The following is a 25,324-nucleotide window of genomic DNA, read 5'->3' on the forward strand; positions in this document are numbered from 1 at the left end:
TTAACCCACTAAGATCAAGAAGCAATTCTTCCCCCGTTTTTTATAAGGAAGGGAGGGGTTGATTTAGGATATTATCAATATATATATTTATATTTTTACTGTCCATTCTTCGTGTTTCAGAAGATGAAGGGAAATAAGTTCATACTTAAAACTAATATTTTTTTATTGTTAAATCGGGTAAGGAATTTTCAAAACCTTCCTTATCACTATGGTTATAACGGATGATTCGTAGACTGGTAAGACTTTTGAGAAGATTAGAATTCTTTTCCCCCTCTCTTTAACCAGCATTGTAAATTTATTTCTGATATTGAGCATGCAGATAAAGTAATCTAACTAGTTTCCGGAAATCTTTTTAGAATGGTAAAATAATATTATAACAGTATAAAGTGCCGATGATGATTCCTGCAAAACAATTTTCCAGAACTTGACGGGCGAAGTCAATAATATCGGTCCGCTGTGACTTACCCCTCCCCCCCCCCCCCCACCCTCCATGAAAGATATCAGATATAACCACAATCCCCGTGGGGCGAGTGACAAAAAATAGCGCCTACATTTGTGAGTTATGTTTACCTTTATTATCACTCTCGTTTCTTTGGAAATTACATCAGTTTAAGTTCTATATTCGGTCCACAGCCGCGCAATGAATCACACTTATTAGAAAACATTTTATTGCTTATACTGTCAGAATATTGAGTCATTTCCTATACTGCTGCAACCAGATCGCACATCTTTTGTTACCACTCATAAACACATTTTCCATAATCGAATTGATAGTTGGAAATTCAATTTTCGCTGAGATTAAACTAAGTTAGAACAAATGCGATCAATTTTTGATATCCCACACACACACCAAAAAAAAAAAAAAAAATGAAATGGAGCTCGGATGGAGAGAGAGAGAGAGAGGGGGGGGGGAGGCAGAGTATGGGCACAGAGGTTAGATTTGGGGGACAGAAAAGGTTTTCTGGATATTTTAACGTTACCATTATGACTTCAGATGGGCGTTTTTATGTCTTCTATATTATAAGTTTATAAGATAATACCATTATTTTCTTTTATCATCCTCGCAATTACTACCATTACAAATATCAATAGTACCTGTATAATGAATACAGCAATGAATAATAATTATCATCGGTGACTTTTTTATGATAACTTTTAAAACCATTTTATTTGTCTTACATCGTCGCAATCGCACTTATTTTACATTTGTAAAAATTCGCTTGTAGGCCTATAGATAGGGAAGGTCCAGAAGAAAAAAAAAACCCGGTAATATCTCTTTGAATTCGACCAAAATTGCACATTATGATCACTCTTTTTTCCCCCTTTTTGGAAAAGTATCAATTTACACGTTCGCTCGACTTCTTATTATCGACATAACAAGGTTGGCATACCCAGCATGCCTGCTAATGTGAATAAGATTATGATCAATGAGTGTGGAATTCCTTATAATCTATGGTTCCGTGATTATACTCTTACTTACACGAATACTTGATAAAGCCTCCATTTCACTGACCATCGGAGCCGCTCATAATAATTATGGGCTGATCCCAAAAATGCGGGGAAGAAAAAAAATCGGCGTTTGGATGAGTTTCGATGACTCTGATCCAACATGCTCCACAGACTATATGCACGTGAGGGTGACCAATGCCATTTGCGGAAGAGCCCCAGAACCAAGGTTCAAGGTAACCTCTCCAATGACTGATTAATATCGTCGAAAACTCAACAGACTGTCTTAGGACGCCTGTTGAACAAACTTAATTACAGCACGAAATGAAACTGACACACATTGGATAACGGGATTATTGACACTTTTCTGAAACACAGACACGACATTTTCTCAACTTTGACGCGACTTGTGACTGGAAACGGCGTCGGAGTTTAGCCCGTGGTGAATACTAGTAGTTCCCTTATCGGACGATCTTGCCTCATCGGATCATGCCTGACATGTCTGACACCGACCTGATACTAGTAGTCGGCCAACACAAATCGCATTCATCAGACTGTGATCCGATACACTCTCAGTGGGTGGCCGGAAGCAACAAACATACCTAAGCTTGCCTCCGCCGAGTGACCAAATGAGAAAAAAAAAATCTTTGTGGAACAAGGGTACAATGTATTAGAGATATGGAAAGTGATATAAACACTCTCCTTTTTTCCTAGGCATCGAAAGAACTCGATGTCTACAGATAATATTTTGATCGAATCATGCCCGGTGCATATCATGTGTGGCAGAATATAATTATAATAGATGTAAATCCCTTTTTCATGCACTTCGCCCTCTTAACCAAGTTGTATAAATGGAATCTTGATAAGGCAACAGGGTTCTCTGCAGACATTATAGGGCCTATTATAGTACTCTAGAAAGTTTTCATGCCTCCTCCGCGAAGTGTCGCCGGAAGCATTACGCTTTCGGATTGTCAGTCCGTTCTGTCCGTTATCGGTTTGTGGACGGCGTAACTTAACAACCATTTGAAGTATCCAAATGAAACTTGGAATATTATGTAGGACTATGTGTATGAATGGATGAAGCTGTGGCTATATCAACATTTGGGTAAACACGCTCAAAGGTCAAAAGAATTAGGGGATTCGGGACCCCTGTTCGGGACATACAGCTACATTATTTTCATTTCAACTAAAATTTAACTCTTAAAATATTGAAAACACACAGCAGATCTTTTAAATGAAAGAGCTTCATGATTTCTCCCGTTAAATTTTCATCATAACCATGAATCGAGTTTAGAGAATAAATGCATTCAATATAGTTTTGATAATTCATATCATTTTTGATCAAGCCAAGCGAACTTTCTGTCGACTTGGGCGCCAGCACTACTGTATTTTGTTATGACTATTACGCCCGCATCCTCACATGTGTGTGTCTTTGATACCCAAAGCATTAGTTGTGTTGTCTCTTCCGCTGCCCGTCGTAGTGCGCGTACTCACTGAAGTAGCGTGTGTGCAATCCAACCTGTGAAAACGACGCTAACGTGTAGAATTTCCGTAGACACGAACACGTCTACGAGAATTACTGTACCACAGCTAGGCCAGGGTTAGGGGCTGGTTACGATCGCCCGGTGCACGCCCGCAATACATCCTGTACTTGAGTTGGCTCGTACAGTACAGTGTACGTACGTTGCACGGGACGGTACAAATGTACATTGTACGATTCCGCTGGGGTTACTGGTACATTGCCAAAATAAAACTGGACATAACACCGTACTGGATGCCTACCGCCTGTGTTGAGTGATGTCGTTAACGGAACTCGAGTAATCGCCAATAGGAGAATTATGCGACGCAGAAGTCCTACACATCACATATAAAATGGGCCTACGATCGAGGGGAAAATATTTGATACTGATAACTATTTTTGGTTCGTTTTCCTTGCTGGTGCTGCAGTCGAGAACGGGTGAGTGAGACCGGTACCGGTGACGTGTGTGTGGGGAGGTAGGGGATAGTGGGTTCAACATTGTACGCATATGATAGCTAAATAGGCCCAGCTACAGCACAGCTCACCAGCGGCTGGTGTATGAATGGTGGTGCATGGCAACAACACAGAGTAAATTTAGAGTGACTCATATTAACGTCAGCGATGTAAATTTACCCTAAATCTGACGTATACAAAAGTGTAGTGTCTAGTGACGATATGTTGGTTGATGATGATGTTTTGATATTAGCCAATTTTGTTGTCACTTTTTCAATTCACAAATTGATGTGATACATTAATTTGTGTGTAAATTTAGAGATCTTACACTCTCTAGGTCTAGTAGAAGTAGACAATGATTCTATTTTTTAGCAGTCCGGGAAACCCGCTCACGAGTGAGGCCTGCTCCCCCTCGGCCTCGCCTTACGAGCACTCCTCCGCCTCACAAGGCCTGCCGGGAGCCTCATGAGGGCTTCGGGGAGAGAGACTCAAGAAGCTCCCTGTTCACTTTTTATTCATCTCTCATGCATCTGACATATAATTTATAAATTGTCGCAACTTTGCACAGTGATTTTTTGTTACACACACATGTCCACCATCGTATCCACGATGAAAAGAAGAAAAAATTCCTTTTTTTTTCTTTTAAAACAAAAATCGAGTTTTAATCAACTGATGCACATCGACCCATCAAAACACGGGCGCCAGCGTGTTCGCACAATGCAAGACTGCCGCACCTAGCGGTCTGATCCGACTAAATATTTTCGGTGCTTTTTTCTGCGGCTCTCACCTCTCCGCACACGAATCAGCCTCTTGAAGCTGAAGTCTGACATCTTTTACCTACCTATGCTAAAGAATAAGAAGCAAATTTTCTTCTGATTATGAATAATCGGAAGAAAATTACCTAAATTCAGCAAATTAAATATGCGCTAATTTGCATATTCAAGGATAAGATGAAAAAACCGTACTCTTAATGAAAAGATAATTGCGTAAGCTTCAAAACAAGTACAAACAAGCCATACTTTATACATCAAATTAAAAATCATTTGGGTATGCTACCTATGGTACCTATGAAAGATTCTGAATGCAAGCTGAGCCTCTGTATTCAGATCCAGGTTTAGTCCTTGAGATGAGGTGGATCATGACCAGGTGGCGTGGCGTCGAACTTAAATTTAATGGGTTCATTGTCACAGAATTTATCCAGACCAACTTCAAAACTGAAGACTTTTTACAAAAGTTCGTAACGAGAAAAATAAAATCAGTACTAACCTGATCTTGTGCATACAAATTTTGTATTATATTCCAAATTACTATTCCACACTGATAGAGTAGGTGGGTACTCCAGTTTGTTAGCAAACTAATCACTTTGTAGGTATGACAAGTTCACTTTCTTCATCAATTCCGCCGCCCGCTAACCTTTGGGCGCTTTCCTGGAATCATCCCGCGGTGCGACGTCACATCACATCATGCATCCAGCACATACAGACAGCGTGCAAGCTGTGAGATTTTCAGAGCGAGCTTGCACACGCACCAGGGGATACAGTATCCTCCGGTGCGTGCGCATGCTCGCTCTGAAAATCTCACAGCTTGCGCGCTGTCTGTATGTGCTGGATTAATGGGGATCGATGTGTGATGTGATGTGACATCACGTCGCGGGATTCCAGAAAAAGCACCCAAAGGTTTCTAGTTCTCTGTAATATGACAACCATACACAGCCCTGTCACTGGGGTCCTTCGCATGGCGTCTGGTCTGGCTAACGAATGCGAACGTTACTATTCACATTTCAATTCTTCAATACAGCCTACATACTGTATACGCCGTTATTTTCACGAGGGTTTTATTTTCGCGAATTTCGTGAGCTTCAGGCTGATCGCGAAATTAAAGACACGCGAAAATATTACCCTGTCATACCTTATGTGCAAATTGATGACAAAATGCATCCAACGCTGGCCGGACCAGAACGCGGCTGTAACATCGGCCAGTACGTACGCTACGGTGCGACCGATTGTGGAAGTGCAGTACGATGCTAAACATGCATTTAAAATGTGCAATCTCCGTGCTACGTTACCCTACGCGAATGAACACCGGCTCGACGTGGTTGGGTACACGGCCGGGTGAGGCCTAGGGATGCATGTAGCTCGAACCAGACGCTGTGTGCGCAGGGCCGTGCAGACGCCAGTGCGCAGCTAGGTGTAGCTAGCGCGACACTTGTGTACAGCGACAGGGCCGTGTATATAGGATGTATGTAAAACTTTCGCTAGCGCTAGCGCAGCTCTGAAACTTTGTCTTCTATTTATTGCAACATTTGGTAGGTACTGAGTACTTGTGAATGCCGTAATTGTTTCATTTTATAAATCTTCTACTGTGTCGTTTCTATTTTCATGTTTGGGAGTCACAATGCAAATGGAAAAACGTTACGAGTACGTTGGCAAGTGTTTGAACGTGTTTCTCGGGCTTGGCAGTAGACCCTACTACTACTATCAATCGCGAATTTAACAACACGCGAAAATGCCACTGATACCGTGATTCGCGAAAATATCTGTACACGAAAATATTGGCGTATACAGTAGTACAGGACACTGTTCACTGTATGTGTAGTGTGGTTTATATGCCAACGATCGACAACTGCACTCTGCTGTTTCTTCCATTAGATGTTGTGGGATTTTCAGACATTTGCGATTGTTTACCAGTAAAATTACATTTTGTACATACAGGCTGTACTTTGTATGTACTTACATTGAAGTAGAACTACATTTGAGGGTAAACTTTCGGACAACGTACAATTTAACAATTTATGTAGACCGTCCAGGCTTTTAGATTGCACTTTATCATTTATTGTGATGAAGATTTCATAAATCTTCAAATAGGAACTTTTTTGTAGAAAAGGCTTCCTTATGCCCTCCAACTAATTTTGCCATACCACTCTACACCACTTTTGTTAGCTTACAAATGCATGGATGCACTCACACACATTTTGGGGACATACATATTAATGTATTATAAGGAAGCTTTGCTTTTACTTCTTTTTTTTTAGCAAATAGCTGAACATTTTTCTTTGATACTGTACTCTCTGGGATTATCTGAATTCAGCATGAGACTGAAGTTACTAAAAAAAAAAAAAAAAATGAGGAAAAGAAGGGAAAAAATATAAGAAGAAATTCAAGAGATGGATCATTGATACAAAACAAACAGTAAACCAACAGCATGTAAACCTGTGCATTAATGGATTGTTTCTTCTGAAGTGGCTGCTGCTACACGTACAAGAGTATATTGTGCCACTGAATCCTGGATGAAGTAACCACTGTAGCATGGATTAATTTGGAAATGGAAAATATTTTGTTATGATGTACCGGTATTATATCCTCTTTTTAATTTTTCTCCCGCCAATGCATCAGGGGAGATTGACGGCAACTTCCAGACGTACGAGAGCCGACTGGAGGAGTTGCGTAATCGCCTTCAGAGCACCGAGCGCCAGAACCAGGCCCGGGCCGTGGAACTCCATCATCTCCAGCAGCAGCTGAAACGGGTGGCAGAAGCTGCTGCCAACAGCTCGGCTGCTCGAGGTAAAGAAAACTCTGGAGGAGTATGCTAGAGTCTATCCTAACTGTAGAACAAGGAATGTTTGCATGCATTTTAATTTTGGGAATTTCGCGGGCGCGAAGATTCGCGAAATTAAAATGCACGCGAAATTTCTTATCTACATTATATGCATTGAACGCAAGTGGCAATTCGCGAAAATTTCGTGCCGCAAATATATTATGTTTTACAGTATTTCCCTTTTTTTGGGGGGGGGGGGGAGGGGGAGGGCATTGATATCCATGGCCAAGTACTAGAGAACAAAAGTCGAAAGTGCAGTGCAATTTGAAAGAATCATCAAAATTGGGCTCCAAGTATGCACTGATTTTGCATAGGGAATATAGGTTTACTGACTAAATGGGCTTTGACTGCCCCCAACAACATCAACAACAACAACAGCGAAAGTAGTGTATAGTTTCAAAGTGTGTATTCTTTTTTCTAATGTTCAATGAGTGATAACTTTCCAGTTGTCAAATTTTAACAAGAATTTGCTGAAGTTATGTACTCAAATGTTGCTTACAATACATTATTTGTAATGTGTAGTGATGTGGGTTGACTTTGTGTAGAGTTTTGCTTCATTTTGTTGATGGTATGAGGTGTAATCCACTCGCTTGATTACCACATGAACAGATTCATACCGATTGTTTCCTGAAAATCGTGCTCAGGCATCATCCGATCATGCGTACAACCGTAAGGTTTATGATGAAGCCTACTTCAGTGATGTGACCCTCTGTAGGGAGACACCCTGTTCACAAAGGCCACTATTCCATCTCATTTAATAGTATTCACAGACAAACACGACTGCAGCATCTCACATGCCGTGTGTCAGTACATTAAATGATTAAAGACACCCAGTCGCGAGGATACATGGACATATTTCAGCCGCGGGCGGCAGCACGTAAACTCGCTTCCGAAGTTGCTACGAAGCGAAATGTGTGTGTGCGCAAGACATCCCTAAAGCAATGTATCGCGCTATAGTATCTCGATTGCTCGCGATCGCTTGCTGAGCGCGGGACGGTACGTTTTGTGTAATGTGAGTGATGTTCGCATGAGCTAGTAGCTAGCTGCGTATACTTCGTACGACTACGCATTCTCTTCATCGCATCGTCGATCGTCGTCACTCGTCAACTATACTGTAATCATCAGATCAGATCAGATTAGTGAGTGCAGACCACATTATAATAGATAGGGTGGCCATCATGGACGATGACACATCGTCATGGGTAGCGGATATTACCGCCGAGTTGTCTATTCTGAACGCGGACGATTGGGTCGGAGACCCTGCCTGTATCATGTACTTGCCCTGGCGTGTGTACATAAATTCAGGACGGGGAAGCGACTGTGCCCGTGCAGGGCCAACGGCCAACGGCCACAGTTGCACTGCACATTTATGCAGTATTTTTGCACTCTTCATTGTTTTACTAACTAATATGAAGAAGGTGAGCGTTGTATCACCTGCCTGGAATATACTATATGTAAGAAGCAATGCCGAAACCCTTTCATTTGACTAGGTAAACTCACAGTTATAGTTCTGTCAGCTTAGCCTGGTGTGAATAATCTTTAAAAAAAAAAGACACACACACACACAAAGTGAACATTAAAACTCATAGATAAGTACATGACAAATAAGATGTAATGCCTTCTTCAGACAGGAGCATAAAGAAATTATTGTCTATCTCCCTCTTACACAAACAAACAGAACACTATTGTCTCAACAATACAGTGTGAAGGATAACCATTATAAATAAACCTATCACAGGTATCAGTATTTGAGGTTATGTGTGAAAAATGCCCTACAAATTAATGAAAATCGCGGACAGTAGACTTTTGTCCATAGTCAACTCAGTGTAACATCGCAAAGCCATTGTAATGGGTTAGCTTTCTACCAAACACTGATTAAAATACCAATCAGAGGCGTACCTTTGATCAATAAATAAGGGATGTGCCACGGATACCAATTAATCGTACTTGATGAAGCTCATACCTGTACATATTAGCATGTTACAAACTGATAGGTTCATATTGCCCCTTGACCTATGACCAATATCTGTATTAGAATTAAAACAATGGATTCTTATGAACTGTTGTTCATCAACAACTTCCACACCAATCAACATCCCTATTAGACACTCCTATATGAAGATGTGAAGGTAAATAAAACTGTAACTTTCACGTACAAGGGTATTGTACGTACACTACTGTAACTCTGTAGTTACTACCACTGACCTGACACTGTCGGTGTAACCAAACTTTAACGAATTTCAACTGTAAAGGATCAATTTTTTTTTCTTCAGAATTTACATTTCAACATATTTGTAGAAATTCACATGAAAAGATGTACACTTCACTGGATCACTTGAATTTGGTTTCAAATTATTGGACCAAATGCATTGGAAGTTTGACTATAAATGCAACATAGATGCCTGAAACTTTTGCCAAGCTTATGAAAATTACAATCTTTATCAAAATTCCTTAACCAAACTTAAAATGTAGGGCCCTAAATATGATGAAAGAGGAGACTTTGCTATACAGTTAAATCAATGGGGACAAACAGTATTTGAATCGCAGCCATGAAATCTGGCTATGCAAATTTAACCTGGATTGTTGACGCTAGCTGCTCAGGAAAGTGACCTCTCTGTATCTATCTAGATTCTACATTTGCACATGAAATACTTTAAATTCTCAATACTGTGATGACAAAAAACTTACCACTACTTGCGATTCCCTGACTAATGACATTTGCTGCCTACTGCTGGGTCAGTTTTTAAGAAGCGATAAACTGACCCAGCAAATGTCATTTCGATTACGGCGTTATCATAATTTGACATAAATGAGAACTTAGAGAAGTTTTTCGCGGAATTATACATAGAAAAATAGGCCTACTTGTCGATGAAACGCAAAGGCCCTAGCAGTTAAAGATAGATTAGAAAAAGTCATTCCACTTCAATCATTGATTCATGTAATAGACTTCTAACGTTACTTACACATCATCTGGATCTGGATTCCTTGAAGTTGTTGACTTGGTCAGCTGGGGTTGCTTGATTGGCGTAAGCCGTGGCATTACAATTCCACCGTGCATGCCGTAACACGAATTTGCACATTCTAAATTCCTGCAAAACTGTTCATGCAACTCCAGCAAGTGGAAAGCAAATTTTTCATCGGCATGCTGACGCTGAAGCTTCCCCCTCTGCCACTGGTCTCTTACTTGTCCTAAGCAGGGAGGTGAGAGGAAACCTCCCTGTCCTAAGCATGCTAAGAACACGTCTCTCTGCGTTCTCCACTCGTCGATAGCGTCAAACAAGTAGATACGTTTTACTCGAGTTGGACGGCTGTTTTGATCTCCATTGTGAGGTTTCATTACTAAACCAAAGCCAAGGCTAATCCGAAACAGTACACGCATACCACACACATTATTGATATTGACATACCGGTACCGACGACTTTATACCAACTTTGTTATGTTCCGATCCGGCCCAACATACTGTAACACAGCTGACGCAGCAGACAATTGCCAATGAGATCAAAACAACCCGCCATATGGCCATGAGCATTGCAACTTGCTATACATGAAGTTTAGAGTTTTAATATTTCTTCATCAAAGCATATTTATAAATACCAAATATTAAACAACGTAATATATGAATGATTTAAAATATTGTTATATGATATTTTCAGACATTTTAAAATATTATTGCTTAGATTGCTGAAATTGGCACCATAGTGCAAATAAACAGAGACTGCAGCCAGATACGTACGTACGTACACCACACAGCTCTACTGTTGTGTCGCGACTGGGACCCGTAGGAGAGATTTTCATGCACATGGCTGTTGTGCGGTTTTGTGCGTGCACCCATTCGGCCCCATTCGGTAGGTATTCGGGCGTCCATGTTGAAATTACAGTGGACGGCTCGCACGGCTCTCGTGCCCCATCTGGTTTTCGCTGGTGCGCTGCGTAGCGTCGTGTTCGGCATTCGGTACGTACGGGGGTAGAATAACGGGAGGAGCAGCTTGTCGTGCTTTTCTACTGAGCTGCGAATCGCCTGCGACGACCGATTGCCTTTAAGTTTTCCATACATTTATGAACTTCATCCTGTAGTAATCGGTATGCAAATAACATTCGAACTTTATACAGAACTGATCATTGAGTTAACTAAAAACAGTGTATGTGGCTGAACCACAATTTATCTTCAGACCCATGCCAATTTAATTCCATTTGTTAGATTGTTGATTATTTGTAAATAGATCTGTGACATTGGTATTAGCTCATGATCAGTTAACAGTTTTGATACTTTAATTGATATCTGAAAGCCTTTTCTACAGTTAACTTGACAATTACATTAATAGCTACACTGGCTGGGTAATTGTTTGTGGAGATCAAAAGTCATTACCATACGTTTTAAGACTGAGAGAAAACTTTTTGTTACTTCACTGTGTAATAAAAATCATGAAGATTATGTAATACCCCTGTGGAAAAAAGATAAAAGAATTTTTGTACGTTTTATTTATTTATAGTTTTAAAGAAGACTTGCAAAGCTCTTCTGGTCTATGAGAGAAGAAAAGAATTACAGTCTACAACAACAAGTCAAGAGAATACTGCAAAGACAGTACACCCTTGATAAAGTGTGTCTCTGAATGTGATGTATGGACTGCGATAGGAGATGGAGAGGGAGAAGAGATTAATTCTTGAAAGGATTAGTTTCGTCATGAATAATTCATTGATCCCGTCGTAATTAGGGTTGTCAGTAGTCATTACTTATCACAAGTGGCCTGTCTAAATTAGCCAGCAGGCTTACTGTAAAGTAGAAAGACAGTACCTGCTGGGGTTAGAGCATCAGCTCCATGGGTGGAATCATCAAGGAAAACTTTACAGCGTGGCTCTCTCAAATTTTCACAAGGCCATTGTTGGTGTGATTCCAACAATGGTCATCAAAGCCTTCCATAGAATTAGAAATGAGCTTGCACTTTAAGAGCATTAGCAAAAAAAAAAAAAAAGCCCCGTGCCGCCCCCCCCCCCTGAAAAAAAGAGATAAGGATGAGGATTATCTGTTAATTATTCTGCATGGTAGAGCGGCGTTATGAAAGATAGAATGCTACGATGTTCCAATTTGATTTTAACTCCGCTATAATGCCAGCCGTGTCGCATTAACCTTGGGAATGGCGATGCTGCGCATCATCAGCCAGACATAATTGAAGAAGATAAAAGAATGTGTTCATAACAGCCAATTAATGTCTCATCAACTCATCATGTTTTGACAAGACCCCGCGAGAGATGCTGAAACTTGCGTTGAGTCTCCCCGCAGGTACGATCCAGATGAGGCGTCAGACAGTAATGTTTATAGAATTGAAGAAGCCTTTCCTCTGTACACTTTTCACACCAGACACCGGGGTCGGGATTGAGATGGTCCTATAAGAAACCTGATACAGCCTCTACATGGGTGCTGCCAGGCACTTTATTGGTGTTTAATTGCAGAGAAATAAAGAAAAGAAGATAGAGTTCTACTGCATCTTGTGACTGAGAAGTGTGTAAGGTGAGAGTGCTTGAGAAAGTTTTGATATCAAATGGCCATTGTGTGTATTAAATTTCTGACACGATGAACCAAGCACATGTATCGTAGGACCTGAACACACATACAGGGTAAATTGTGTACGTACAAAATGTATTTCTGTGTGCGCAGTTCTTTTCCATGCCTGTGCCTGTTGATGATGAATAATATTAAATACCATATATTGTATGCATACCATACTGTATACACCATTTTAATAGTGAGTCTAATTTTTTTTTTTTCGCGAATTCAGGCTTCCCAACAATTTCACGAGCGGTTAGATTTGTGATCATGCAGCACAGTAGTCTATGGAGGAATGAACGTGTAACAAGTGGCATTCAAGGGCAGGCTGTTAAATTTATGAATGCCACGTGACCCCCAAAATTCATGAATACCACCTGACTTGCAAAATTCATGAAAATAAAAAAAATTGAAAAACTAGAAAAGCACTCCGAGAGCGCAGACCTCCGCCAAGCAGTTACTTTCCATCGATGATCTTGCTCAAGATTCCATATTATGGAGATCAGTGATTTCCACCCACTGAAAAATTGCCCGAGATCCCCAATATAGAAGCCTTTGTTACGTCATAAACCCTCTGATGCGCGGTGCGCCTCGCCTTAGCAGAAACTAGAGCACGCACTTTAGTGCGCGCATGCAAACCTCAAATATGCGCAGGCGCCTGAACTCCCAAGTTCACTGACCCTCCCTGCCAAAATATAAAAAATCCTTCATAAATTCCCCCAAAATTCTCAGATCACTACCAAAAGTTAATCGTTTGATACTCGTGTCATTCTCAACCTTTCCTGCAAGTTTCATCCCAATCCGTTGTCTACTCTTTGAGTTATTTTGCGCACAAACAAACGAATGAACGAACGAACAAACCAACGGTAACGAAAACATAACCTCCTCCCTTGGCGGAGGTAAGTAGCAAAATACTATGGCATATCCAGTATCAGAGCTGTGTAGTCTTCCTGATTCTGTAGCGAGTCTCTCTGAGAAAACAAACAAACCCCAAAACAGAAAATGTATCTCTTCATATCTGGAAAAGTACAATTCAAAGGTCTCATTGATTTGGGTATTGCTTCTGCCTTTGAAGTTCATGTCAACAAGGACATTACCTCCCCCGAATGCTCTGTTAGTTTAAACCTCCATGCTATAACCCAGTTCACATTAGCAATGGTCAACAATGACCTTGAACCACAGACTTTTCAAAGAATGGATTGAAGATCAGTTGAAAATAGCCAAGCAGAAAGCGTGAAGAGCAGTTGAAAACAACCTACAATGCAGAAAAAAAGTGAAAAATTGTGTACGTACAAGTGTAAGTGCTGCATGAATGGCTTTTGCTACTGTTAAGCAGGATACTGTATTTTTGCGGCATGAAATAGAGCGGATGTGAAAAGGTACATTGTATAACTCATCCTGTGTAGAACTGCTAGCAGTCTTGTGGTTCAACACTGACATTCCAATGTTCCATTATTGTGTGAGCATCTATTACTCTAATTAGTACACTAGCAGTCATGCCTCACTGTAAAGGCAGGGACACTATTCTTTGGAACACTGAAGTATTCTATTTTCCGTAACAGTTACAACCTGTACAAAGTAACTACTTGAGTTGTGAAGTGGAAGCGTTATTGACACACCCTAGGCCCCTATTACACATGAAAGCCAGCCTGAGGCCAGCCTGAGGCTGGCTGGTGAACCGTTTACACCTGAACTTCGGGCCAGCTCAAGCAAAAGTGCTCTTCATAAACCCTGTTTACTCATGGGCCGGCCTCACTACCCACCGCCTTTCCTCGCCTTGCTGTAAGAGCAACCTTTTATTAAATATTTAAACAAACACTATTTGTGCGATATCTGGTTTCGATGCTCGTACCCTCCCTTTTTGATCCACACTGTTGCGCATTAGCACGCACTTGTATTTTGGCCATCATTTATATGGGTAATCTGCTATTTGTTCACTTGTTTTCTTATCTGTTTATTAGTTTGTCAAAAGCTGTATGGGACTGAAAGAAGAAGGTACAATGTACATTGTATAGCAAAGATATGTACAGATCAGCACTTACAAATTTGTACGTCTACATCTGTGTCTGCGATTTCATTTTATGTTTGTCTACAGACTGAAGAGAAGTACACCATAAAGCAAGATATCATATGAAAATGAGCCAATGAAATTGACATAAAATGTTCAATCGCTGCAGTGCTGAACAAATGATGACATTTGTAAAAGAACAAATTCCTTGATTTGACCACTGAATAATGCCAGGTAATGATGAGAATCTTCGTAATGAATTGTACATGTACAGCTTTACATCACAGAATCTCTGTGTACGTACACACACAGCCGAAGAATCTCGACTAGAGTCGACCGTTGCCGATGAGGGTGTACAAACTTTGAGGTACATATTCGCTTACGGGCATTATTTGTGTTTTTGTTGTGTGTTTTTTTAATGTACCCCAGTGGCCAGCGAGTGAAGATCAATTCTGTTGGACCACCCACGCTTCTTCATGCTACTGTATCTTTAAACTTATTAATATTTGATTGCAAACTTCCTGCTTCAGTGTCTCGGGGGTTATGACAAAATGATTGTTCACAGAAGTGTCAATCACTTCATCCTTTCGTAGATGCTATCACTTTTTTCCCTCTCCCTCTCTATTGTCAAATTGCATCATGATCTACAATATCTACAGCTGTACATTTATGTTCATAGGCTAGATGCACACATCGTCATGCATCTGTGGGACTGTAATAACTCTTGGGCATATTGCTAACTTGCACTGCGTTCCTTCATCTTGCGGAGGCGACTTAATAGTGCGAGATATGTTTGGACAGCTGAATAAACTTTGTGAAAGTTGCAGGCAGGCAGAATACTGAAAATATATGGCGGGGAGAGCAAGACCCGTTCCTAGGTCATGAACTAATGTTGATGCATCCAGGAAGTCGCAGGGTCGCAAAGGAAGTAGCACATTTGTGTTGAGGTCTGAGTACAGTGAATCCACAGTGTGCGTTGCAGAGCGGCTACATACATGTATGTAATATCGTCTGTGGACATCGATTGTTTTCATATTTATACCCAGCAAGCCACAGAAATCACATTTTTATAGTTTGATGCTCTATCTTGTTATCATTTCATAGGAAATGTGTCAAAAGGAATCACAAAAACTTATCTTTCATGTTATACATCTGTGTAGGTGCTATTTTGGTCTTATACACTACCATTGCTTATTTCAAGTGCAGAATTGCAATGTAGTTGCCTCTAAAATCACTAAATTCATATACATTGTACGTGTTCCTTAAACTTGATACACATTTTGGATGATTAAAGTTATTCTCTCTGTCTCAGATTGGGTAGCTTTAAAAAAAAAGATTAATTGACTTTAATAGGCAGTTTCGTCTAACCTTTCTCCATAGATGTCATATATTTTGTGAGGTTTTATTTTCATGAATTTTTCAAGTCGGTGCTATTTGGGAATTTTAAAACACAAAAAATATTTATTCTGATCCTGACATGAATGCTATGTGCATACTATATGTACGTCTCCGTCCTTTGCTATACTCCTCGATTGTGAATTTAACCACTTGCAAAATTGTCAGGAAGTCCCAATTTGTGAAAAGTAAACTATGTTACAGCACTGTAGTTCCCAACAAAAGGATATTGACCAGAAATGAATGGTGTACATGTATACAGTATAAAGAGCCAGTGAAATTTAAAGGTGCCATTTTACGTTGAGATCAGATAATGGTTATAGCAGCAAACTTTCTCCAAGATGTGATAAGTTCAGTTGCTTGTGTCATAGAGGGAGACAGTGCATTTACCTTTGACCCACCCTCGAGCACTACCCTTAATTATGCAATTACTGAGCTAATGATGTCATCACCTCACAACTTTCAATTGATGCCATAAATAAAAAGAAAAAACTGATGAAAATTCAATTTTCTGCTATTAAAGTGTTAAAAATTCAATGTTAGTCCTGTAAGGCCAAATTAATGATCTTTCAGATGTATTAGTATTTAGTGTGAGGCATGATTATGTTTTTTTTTTAAATCTTTTTTATATTTGAAGATATTGTTTTTAAACTGTATGGCAAGTTGTGAGATGGTAACATCATCTGCTCACTCATTTGCATATGACTGTCAACAAGTGTTTTGTGAACATTAGCAAAATATCCAAATTTCATACATGTAACTTCCTTCATTTAGTTTCACTGTTTTGACTTGTAAAATGTTACCCTTTCATATCAGACTAACTGTCCTGAAATTCCCCTTTAAATACAACTGTAGCTTTTAAAGTATGCAGTGCTCAAGTCATAATACTGAAGTTGATGCATTGCACTCTTACCCAGTATTACAAGAGAAAACGAGTAGCCCACTGAGTATGGGAGACATACTGTAGAGAATGCTCTGTGTGTACCGGTACTCCCATGTTGGCTAACCTGCTTTCAAGCATCTGTTGCCATGGCGATATGGGCGGGCTGATATCATTACCCTGTGTGTGTGTCACTAACCCTTTGTGTGCTTTGAGTGCTGATTGGCACAGAAAATCCCATATGTAGCATTGTACACACTGTCTAAAATCCTTGGCATGGAAAGGGTTAGCTGTCAGATGCCTGTGTTATTGTGACATGGCTCAAGTGGTCTTTGATCAGGTGACCCGGATCCTGATGATATTTGGTGGAGGGGACCCTCCCGAAAGATTCATCAATGTCCACATTTCTCTATCTTGTCTCGCTATCTCTCTGTCTGTCGCTTTTCTCCCTATCTTTCATTTAAAAAGTCAAAAGTCATGTAATAATTGTTACAGAGATAAAATAGAATCATACACAACCATCACATACAAAACAACTGTACATCGTACATAATGATGTAAATATTCATTAATTCATGATGGATGTTATATTTTCAATAAATTTTGTTGAAAGGCAGAAGGGTAATTTGAAATGATTGTTGAATTACAGTATATTTGGTATACAATATGCCCTTCCCTTCATCGCTGTAGGAGTTACTAAATGAGCAATTAAAGTTTGTAAGCTACAGCATAGGGTAAAGATACATATTGAATTGTGCGAATTTTGTATTCATAAACCAAAACATGAAAATGAAGTTATTCAGTTGTTATTACGAAGTATGCAAAGACCTTTATTTGAATGGAAAAAGAGGATTCAATTCATTTCTGTAGTACATGCTGATGCATCATAATTATGAAGTACAATATGTACTAGATTTCTGTGACATGTGTGTACAAAAGGTGAATTGCTTGCTCAATTTTAAAGGCATCATACATACATGTACACTAAAGGTGGAAAAATTCAAGGCATTTTCTTTTTAACAGAAGAGAAATGACTCTTCACCAATGTGATGGCCAAAGCTGAATAGCCCTACCACTTTTATAGCGTACATCACATCTGCAAAGTCGCTTGATTTGCGAAGCAAAGCGTGCTTGATAGGTACCCATGCATCTTTGATGTAGCAATTCCCCCAAGATGGTCAAAACTTCTTTTGACACATCATTTTTATTTCTGTTCATATCACCCCATTGCGTATATCGCTTCAGAGCAAACCATCACTTTGCATTCTTGCTGTTTGCTCGAGAGGAGCCTTGCAAATTGCATCTAAATATTTTAGATATTTACGATGTATATATAAATTGCAGTGAGTAACAGTGATGATGGCAACTTTATATTGATACTGTAGCTGAAGATGGGGTGAAAACACTGTAAGCTAAACTTGTGCATATCACACTCTTGGATATCAATAGGGCATTATGAAGTGAAACATTGTGTGTCAACAGCAGAAGTACATTATGTACACTGTACATTTACATGCTGAAGCATGGCTGTAGTATAGTAATGTCATGAAACATCTGTCATGAAGGTAATATGAGGCGGCTCCTTCAATATATCAGAGTCCTTTTATCCTAGTCTATAATGGCAATGTACGAGAGGTTAATTAAAGGCCAGCCTTGCTGTCGCAGCTGATTTTAATTCACAGCGACCTGATGGATGGGGTAATTGATTCTTCACCATGTGTTGGCCCCTGGTTAACCTTCTTCTACAGAAGAAACAGAAAGATACTTAGATTCGTGTGTATGTGCTTTAATTTGCACTTGTCGAGATTATTTTGCACTTTCAGCAAAAATTCCATTTTCTGTTTAGCTTTTATATACAGTAGAATAGTGCTCCATGTGAAGATACATTGTAGATGAAAGATCATACAAAGTATGGTGATGTCCAACTGTTTCTTGTTGTAAGGAGCATCCCAATCTTTTTTTATTTAGAAACGAACCTTCTTTTTTTCTACCATGTTTTCTTATTTCTGAACATCTACTGATGGCAAAGTTTTGGAGATATTTTGAATATTTTACTAATGTTCATTTGGCTTCAGGGTTGGCGATTTGTATGATGCTGGTATTTTGTTTTATACTGTACATTGTATACGCCATATGTTTAGCGAGTCTAAATTTTTGCAAATCGGGACTTCCCAACGATTTCGCAAGTGGTTAAATTCACGATCGTGGAGTACTGTACTGAATGGAGAAATGTATACATGTGCGTCACATTCATATTGTGATCAGAATCATTATTTTTGCATGTCTTTAATTTCACGAATAGCACCTGACTCGCGAAATTCGTGAAAATAAAAACCTTGCAAAATATTTGGCGTATACAGTATAATGTACTCAAACTTTCACTTACAACCCTGATACAATGACCACATGTTGGCTGTCATTTCTTCTGTCTTTATTTATTTATCCCTTCAATTTTATGTTGTATTCCGCCATGTCAAGTCTGGATATGAATATTACAGGAAGAGAGATAGAAAGATAGAGAAAAGGAGAAGTATGTTGTAAAGGAAGAAAGTGAAAGGGAAAAAGACAGACTGGCTGACTGACAGACAGAGAAGGAGCTGAGAAGCAGACTTGCGTAGGGTGCAATTATCTGAAAATCTTTGGAGGCATAATCGCGATCCCATACGCGTTTGAGGCATTTTCGGGCGATAGATGATACAGCTCTGTAAATGCAAACAGTTCTGTGTTTTCAATTGCATTTAGAAACGCCAATTTCAACCCCCCCCCAAAAAAAAAGGCGATTAGAAGCGCATTTGAGACCATGATCACCTTTCTGCGAGTAGGTGAATGCAATGCCATTTTTAAATGTGTTTATATCTCCATACTGCCCACGTCAACTTCCAGCTTGTTCCTGTTTTGGAGAAAAGCATGTACCATTTGTGTTTTAATTACCCATTGTTTGTGCATGAATGATGAAGGCATGTTTTGTGATACGCAGGTGACCTTTACTTCTCATGTAATGGCGCAAAGCAGCTGTGCAGTAACGACACTCAAATCGCGATTATATGATGGTAAGATAAATGCGGCACCCCGAGAATCATGTTTCAAACCACGTTCGTAAACGCCATTCAAAACACGTTTTGAAACGTGATTTTGTCTGTTGAGTTTTATAGATAAACACAGCCTAAAATGATGAGCACATAAAGTCACAGAAGTGTACCATTGGCAAAGAAGAGACAGATAGACGCACAGACAGAGAGGGAGAAGAGAGACTGACTGAGGTGATGGATGCAGTAACCGTCAAGCCATAAATGAGAAAGAGACACAGTCAGATGCACAGACACACAAACACACAGACAGACAGACACATGGACACACAGACAGACACATGAACACACAGACAGACACACGGACACACAGACAGACACATGAACACACAGACAGACACACAGATGGAGAGACGAGACCAAAGATTGGTGCACTTATTGTCACACCATTGAGGAGAGAAAGAGACAGAGAGAGTCAGAGAGGGACAGGCAGAGATGGACAGACAGACAAATAGACAAAGAAACAGACAGACAGGGAGATGCAGAGACAGCTTGACTGAGTGATGGATGTACACTTACAATGTACTGTCACATCATTGACGAGAAAGACACCAGAGAAACAGATAGAAAAAGAGCAAGACGGACAAATGGACAGACAGACAGACAGACAGGGAGATGCAGAGACAGCTTGACTGAGTGATGGATGTACACTTACTGTCACATCATTGACGAGAAAGGCACCAGAGAAACAGATAGAAAAAGAGATTAAGACGGACAGATGGACAGACAGACATGGACAAAAGAAACAGATTGACCAAAGTGATGGATGATATGTATTATCACATCACTTATGAGAAAGAAAGAGACAGACAGACAGACACAAAGACAGCCATTGCTGTTTGCTGTGCCAACTGTCACCTCATATCATAGGTGAGCTTCAGAATGCTCCCTGAGTTCAAGGATAATGTATGTCTAGCCCCCTATTCCCTCTGATGAGCTTTTCATTTCAGCGATTCCTCTCACTTTACTTTCTGATGTGCATTTTGGTCTCCCTTACCCACGTGGCAAACCCGAGGCAAGCTATTATCGGATTATCAGAGGTAACTATTGGGGAGAAAGTGCACTATCAGTACAACTATGTCATGCATTTCACGAGCACATTTCACAAATCAAGACTCACAAGACAGTTTTGCAAATGGTTGAATTCTCAGTGAAGGACCTGAGCAATGAATTGATCAGTAAATTTTATCTCCTTTCAAGAGAAAAGTTCAGGATTGCCAAAATTGAAAATGTTTTATCTTTCATGTCTGTCACTGGGAGTGATATTTGCACAAGCTGTTGATTTGTAAATATTGATAAACATGCAAAATTAATGAAAATACACAATGCACTGCAGAAATATTATGTATGCCATATGTACTGTATGGCAACTGCGTGTGAATGTAACTTATGTCACACATTTCATGAGCACATTTCACAAATCAGGACTCAAAAAACAGTTCAGCAAATGGTTGAATTCCCAATCAAGGACCTGAGCAATGAAGCGATCAATAAATGTTATCTCTTTTCAAGAGAAAAATTCAGGATTGTCTAAATTGGAAATGTTTGATATTTCATTTCTGCCATTGGGAGTGATATTTGCACAAGCTGTTGATTTGTAAATATCGATAAACATGCAAAATTAATGAAAATACACAATGCACTGCAGAAATATGTATGCCATATAGAACTTATATCTGAGATTTATCTCATAACTGAAACTTGGCTTGTTTACCATAATGCATGTAGGTTATGCAAACATTGTGTGATTGACGTTGGAATATAATCAGAGATATTATGCAAACATTGTATGATTGATGTTGGAATATACTGTAAAAGTGGAAATTTTCGCGGTGTTCAAATTTTCGCGCATTTCGCGCAACCAGAAACTAGCGCGAAAATAAAAGCATGCGAATATTTTTGCTTGCCATATGTGCCTGTGCGTGATGTCTTGATTCCGCGGAATTAAAAACACGCGAAACTCTTCCGACCCGGCCAAGCGCGAAAAATTAGTCACGTGAAAATATCCACTTTTACAGTAGTCAGAAATATCTCAACTTCAGGATGTTGGACATATCGCTTCGAGGGTTAGAAGTAATTTCTTTTCTTTTCTTTGTGAAGGAGAATTGTCCTGTGCCCTACGTGTGAACCACAAGGCAAGGAGTGAGGGTATAATCATAGATTGTGTAGATGTGGTTTGGTAGAAAAGCAGCTGGACTTTGGAGATCGTTGGTTCAAATCAAAGGTAGCATGTATTTTTGATATGCTATGATTGTACATACAGTAGTTACAATTGTACCCACAATGCCCAGGGTAGTGAGGCTTCTCAATTGACTAATTAATTACTGCTTCTTAATTTGGCAATACAATTGGCAAATGAAACTTCCTGTTTATTTCAACTTGGCACATTTTTGCATTTTTTGATTTAATGTCCTATATTTAACCATTTTCTACAGTCTCTCTTTGATATACATGTAGATAAATGCAGTGGAAGTCAGTGTTGCCAATTTAATGATGCCAAGGCAATCATTTCTGTAGCAGAATTCCTCCAGAACTTAATGGATGAAATGAACATTAAAAAACAAGAACTAGAAGCTATGACAATATGCATGGGGTATCACACAAACAAAAAGAAAAAAAAACAACAACACATTTTCAAGATTTCACATGGACATGTACTGTAGAGACTTTGAATATCAGAGTGTGGCAGCGCCAACATGTTGAATCCACCTTTCCCTATTGATATAATTCCCATACCGTCATGTGTTGCAAGACGTGTCTTCAAACATATCCACGCTGCGTCATGCTGGCATTTTCCGTCTGCCTTTGTCGCTTCGTCATGGAAGCAGGTGCCAACCTTTGACCTGCGGTCAGAGACTGGTTGGATAACAATCCACCTTTCCCTATTGATATTATTCCCATACCATCATGTGTTGCAAGACTGGTCTTCAAACATATCCACGCTGCGTCACGCTGGCATTTTCCGTCTGCCGTTGTTGCTTCGTCATGGAAGCAGGTGCTGACCTTTGACCTGCGGTCAGAGACTGGCTGGATAACAATCCACCTTTCCCTATTGATATTATTCCCATACCATCATGTGTTGCAAGACTTGTCTTCAAACATATCCACACTGCATCATGCTGGCATTTTGGGTCTGGCGTTGTCGCTTCCTCATTGAAGCAGGTGCTGACCTTTGACCTGCGGTCAGAGACTGGCTGGATAATTGTGGAAATTTCTGCTTTGACCCCCCACTTTAATATGAGTGAATGCATATGTTGTTACTTTACCAGTAAAGATTTTCATCTGGCACATTATTTTATAATTTTCCCACAAATACTCGTCAATTTTGAGAACATATTTGCTTTACCTCCATTGTTTTACTGTTGTTGGTCAGATTAGCCCACTGTCTAACATGCAAACCATGAATCTTTAATATCAAAGATAAATCTTTCTTCAAGTCTATCTGGGACAATTTAAACAAAGGAGAAGATTGCATGTTCTGGCTAATATGCAGCTATAGTGAAGGGACAGCAGGCTACTGTGTGTCTCTGTCTCTTTGAGAGTCAAAGTCATTACTGAGTCATATGCAGTCATATACACTGTATGCACCTTCACACACGTGTACAGGACTGAGATTACGTGTACCAGTACTAATTACGTTGTACATCTGTATACAAATACATTGTACATGCTGAAAGAACATGGGTAACATGGAGTAGACATACATTGTAGATCCGCTTGTGGAAGCAAGATCCGTGTCGATGGATGAACACTTCCTGCTCTTTAGCAGGAAATGTCAACTCGTGCTACATGTATGTATTCAGTCTGGAGAAAACAGAGAGTTCAGAAGTGAAGGCCGACCCTGAAATGTGATGTCATTTGATGTCATTCCGCACACAAGTATGCCAAGAGAAGTTCACAAGTTTCAGGCTCAACTTCAATAATCTTGGCAAATTATCATATTGAATACCATTTTGAAATTCATATAAAAAATGATACATTTTGTAAATGATGGGGGGAGGGGGAGTGGACACTGTAAACAGGGTATAGGTCCCACAGTGTATGTCTCAGGGAAAGTCCCGCACCATGGGACTATCCCCTTAAAAAAAAAAACTGTGATTTGGACACTCAAGGGGACTTCCCGGGGTTTTCCTCCAAATCTAGTCAGGTTGACTACCAGGACAGAAATTTGGAAGAGATAATGACCTTGGGCTCATAGTTGAAAGCTCCCTGTTGTATTCTTTATGTGCACATGAGCAAACTCTGGTGTCAAATGGCAGGACGCACTTTTTGGTACTACACACAGTCCAAAATGCAGTTGTCCCCGCATCTCAGGGACAGACGTGGGCATGGGCATCATGGGCATCATGGGCAGTCAGTAGTAAAAAAAGATGAGATCCCCCCCCCCCCCCCCCCCCCCAACTGTCCTAAGATGTGAGATCCAGTATGAACACAGAAATTGCACTCTTTTGTTTGGAGCTGCGCCCCCTCAGAAAATGGTCCTCTTCCCACTACCTCAGAATCCATTTTAACTACAGTCTTTTGGTGCATGGTATAATTGTTCTTAAACCCATTGTTGACCTCCCTGGATCCAGTTGGGTCTGTTTGAAGTCCATTAAGGTTTCTGAATTTCAGTCGCAGTTTAGTGCTCTCTGAAATGGAGATGGCCATTGCGACTACTGATCTCCGTTAAGTGGAGAATCCCAAGTGAGCAAAGGAAGTGCTGCAGAAGTCCATTCTAGTGGCTTCCATTGTGAAGTTTGTTTAGATTATACAATGAGCAAGCAAGTGTGAGCCAAACTTTGACCAGAGCTAGATATCTTTCTGTGAAGGGATGAGGAGTACACCTCAAAGGAAAGGGAAATGCAAATTTGAATATCTGTGTTCTGCTGTTTGCAGACTTCATTGCAGAAGTGGGTGGCTGGAAGCAAATAACCTGATAGTCTTGAAGGTTAATGGTTAGGTCAGTGTCATTATGTGTGTGTGTGTGTGTGTGTGTGTGTGTGTGTGTGTGTGTGTGAGTGGAGGGATGTTTTTCATGATGTGTACGTTGTGTGCGTGTTGTTGAGTATAGTGTATTTGTCATTTGTCATTCAGTGCCATGTATAGGAAATGACTGCTATGAGGCAAGACAGATATTTTGCAAACTTCCAAGATGATTGAGTGCGTGGGTGTTGACATCTCACATGATGAATGTAATATCACCTGTACACCACCAACCCCCTCGTTCTCCATGAACTAGAACCCCACCCAAGTACCAGATAAATTTTTAAGTCATGAGCACTTTGTGGTACAAAGTTGATTGCTGTAATTACAGTGTAGCTTGCATTTATATCGGGGACTTGTTAGAAAAGTTTAGTGTTCCCAGGCAAAGAATGACTTGTAGGAAGTGGTAGTGGACATGGCATTGCAAAAGATTTC

At 40.0% G+C, this 25,324-nt stretch overlaps 1 protein-coding gene across 1 annotated transcript in view; it reads left to right on the forward strand.

Moving 5' to 3' along the window:
• The first annotated feature begins 3,102 nt into the window (after nucleotides 1–3,102).
• The window catches only part of LOC139729248 (alpha-1,3-mannosyl-glycoprotein 4-beta-N-acetylglucosaminyltransferase B-like), a 159,339-nt gene continuing 137,117 nt past the window's right edge, over nucleotides 3,103–25,324 (forward strand). The window contains exons 1-2 of the mRNA XM_071640179.1: nucleotides 3,103–3,403; nucleotides 6,811–6,978. Of these exons, the coding sequence (XP_071496280.1) occupies nucleotides 3,319–3,403; nucleotides 6,811–6,978 (253 nt within the window). The 5' untranslated portion in view covers nucleotides 3,103–3,318. The remainder of the gene's footprint in view (nucleotides 3,404–6,810; nucleotides 6,979–25,324) is intronic.

The sequence above is a fragment of the Diadema antillarum genome, unplaced genomic scaffold (assembly GCF_040938485.1).
Source record: "Diadema antillarum isolate AM-2024a unplaced genomic scaffold, OU_Dant_1.0 seq00000229_RagTag, whole genome shotgun sequence".
In the NCBI taxonomy this organism is placed as follows: Eukaryota; Metazoa; Echinodermata; class Echinoidea; order Diadematoida; family Diadematidae; genus Diadema; species Diadema antillarum.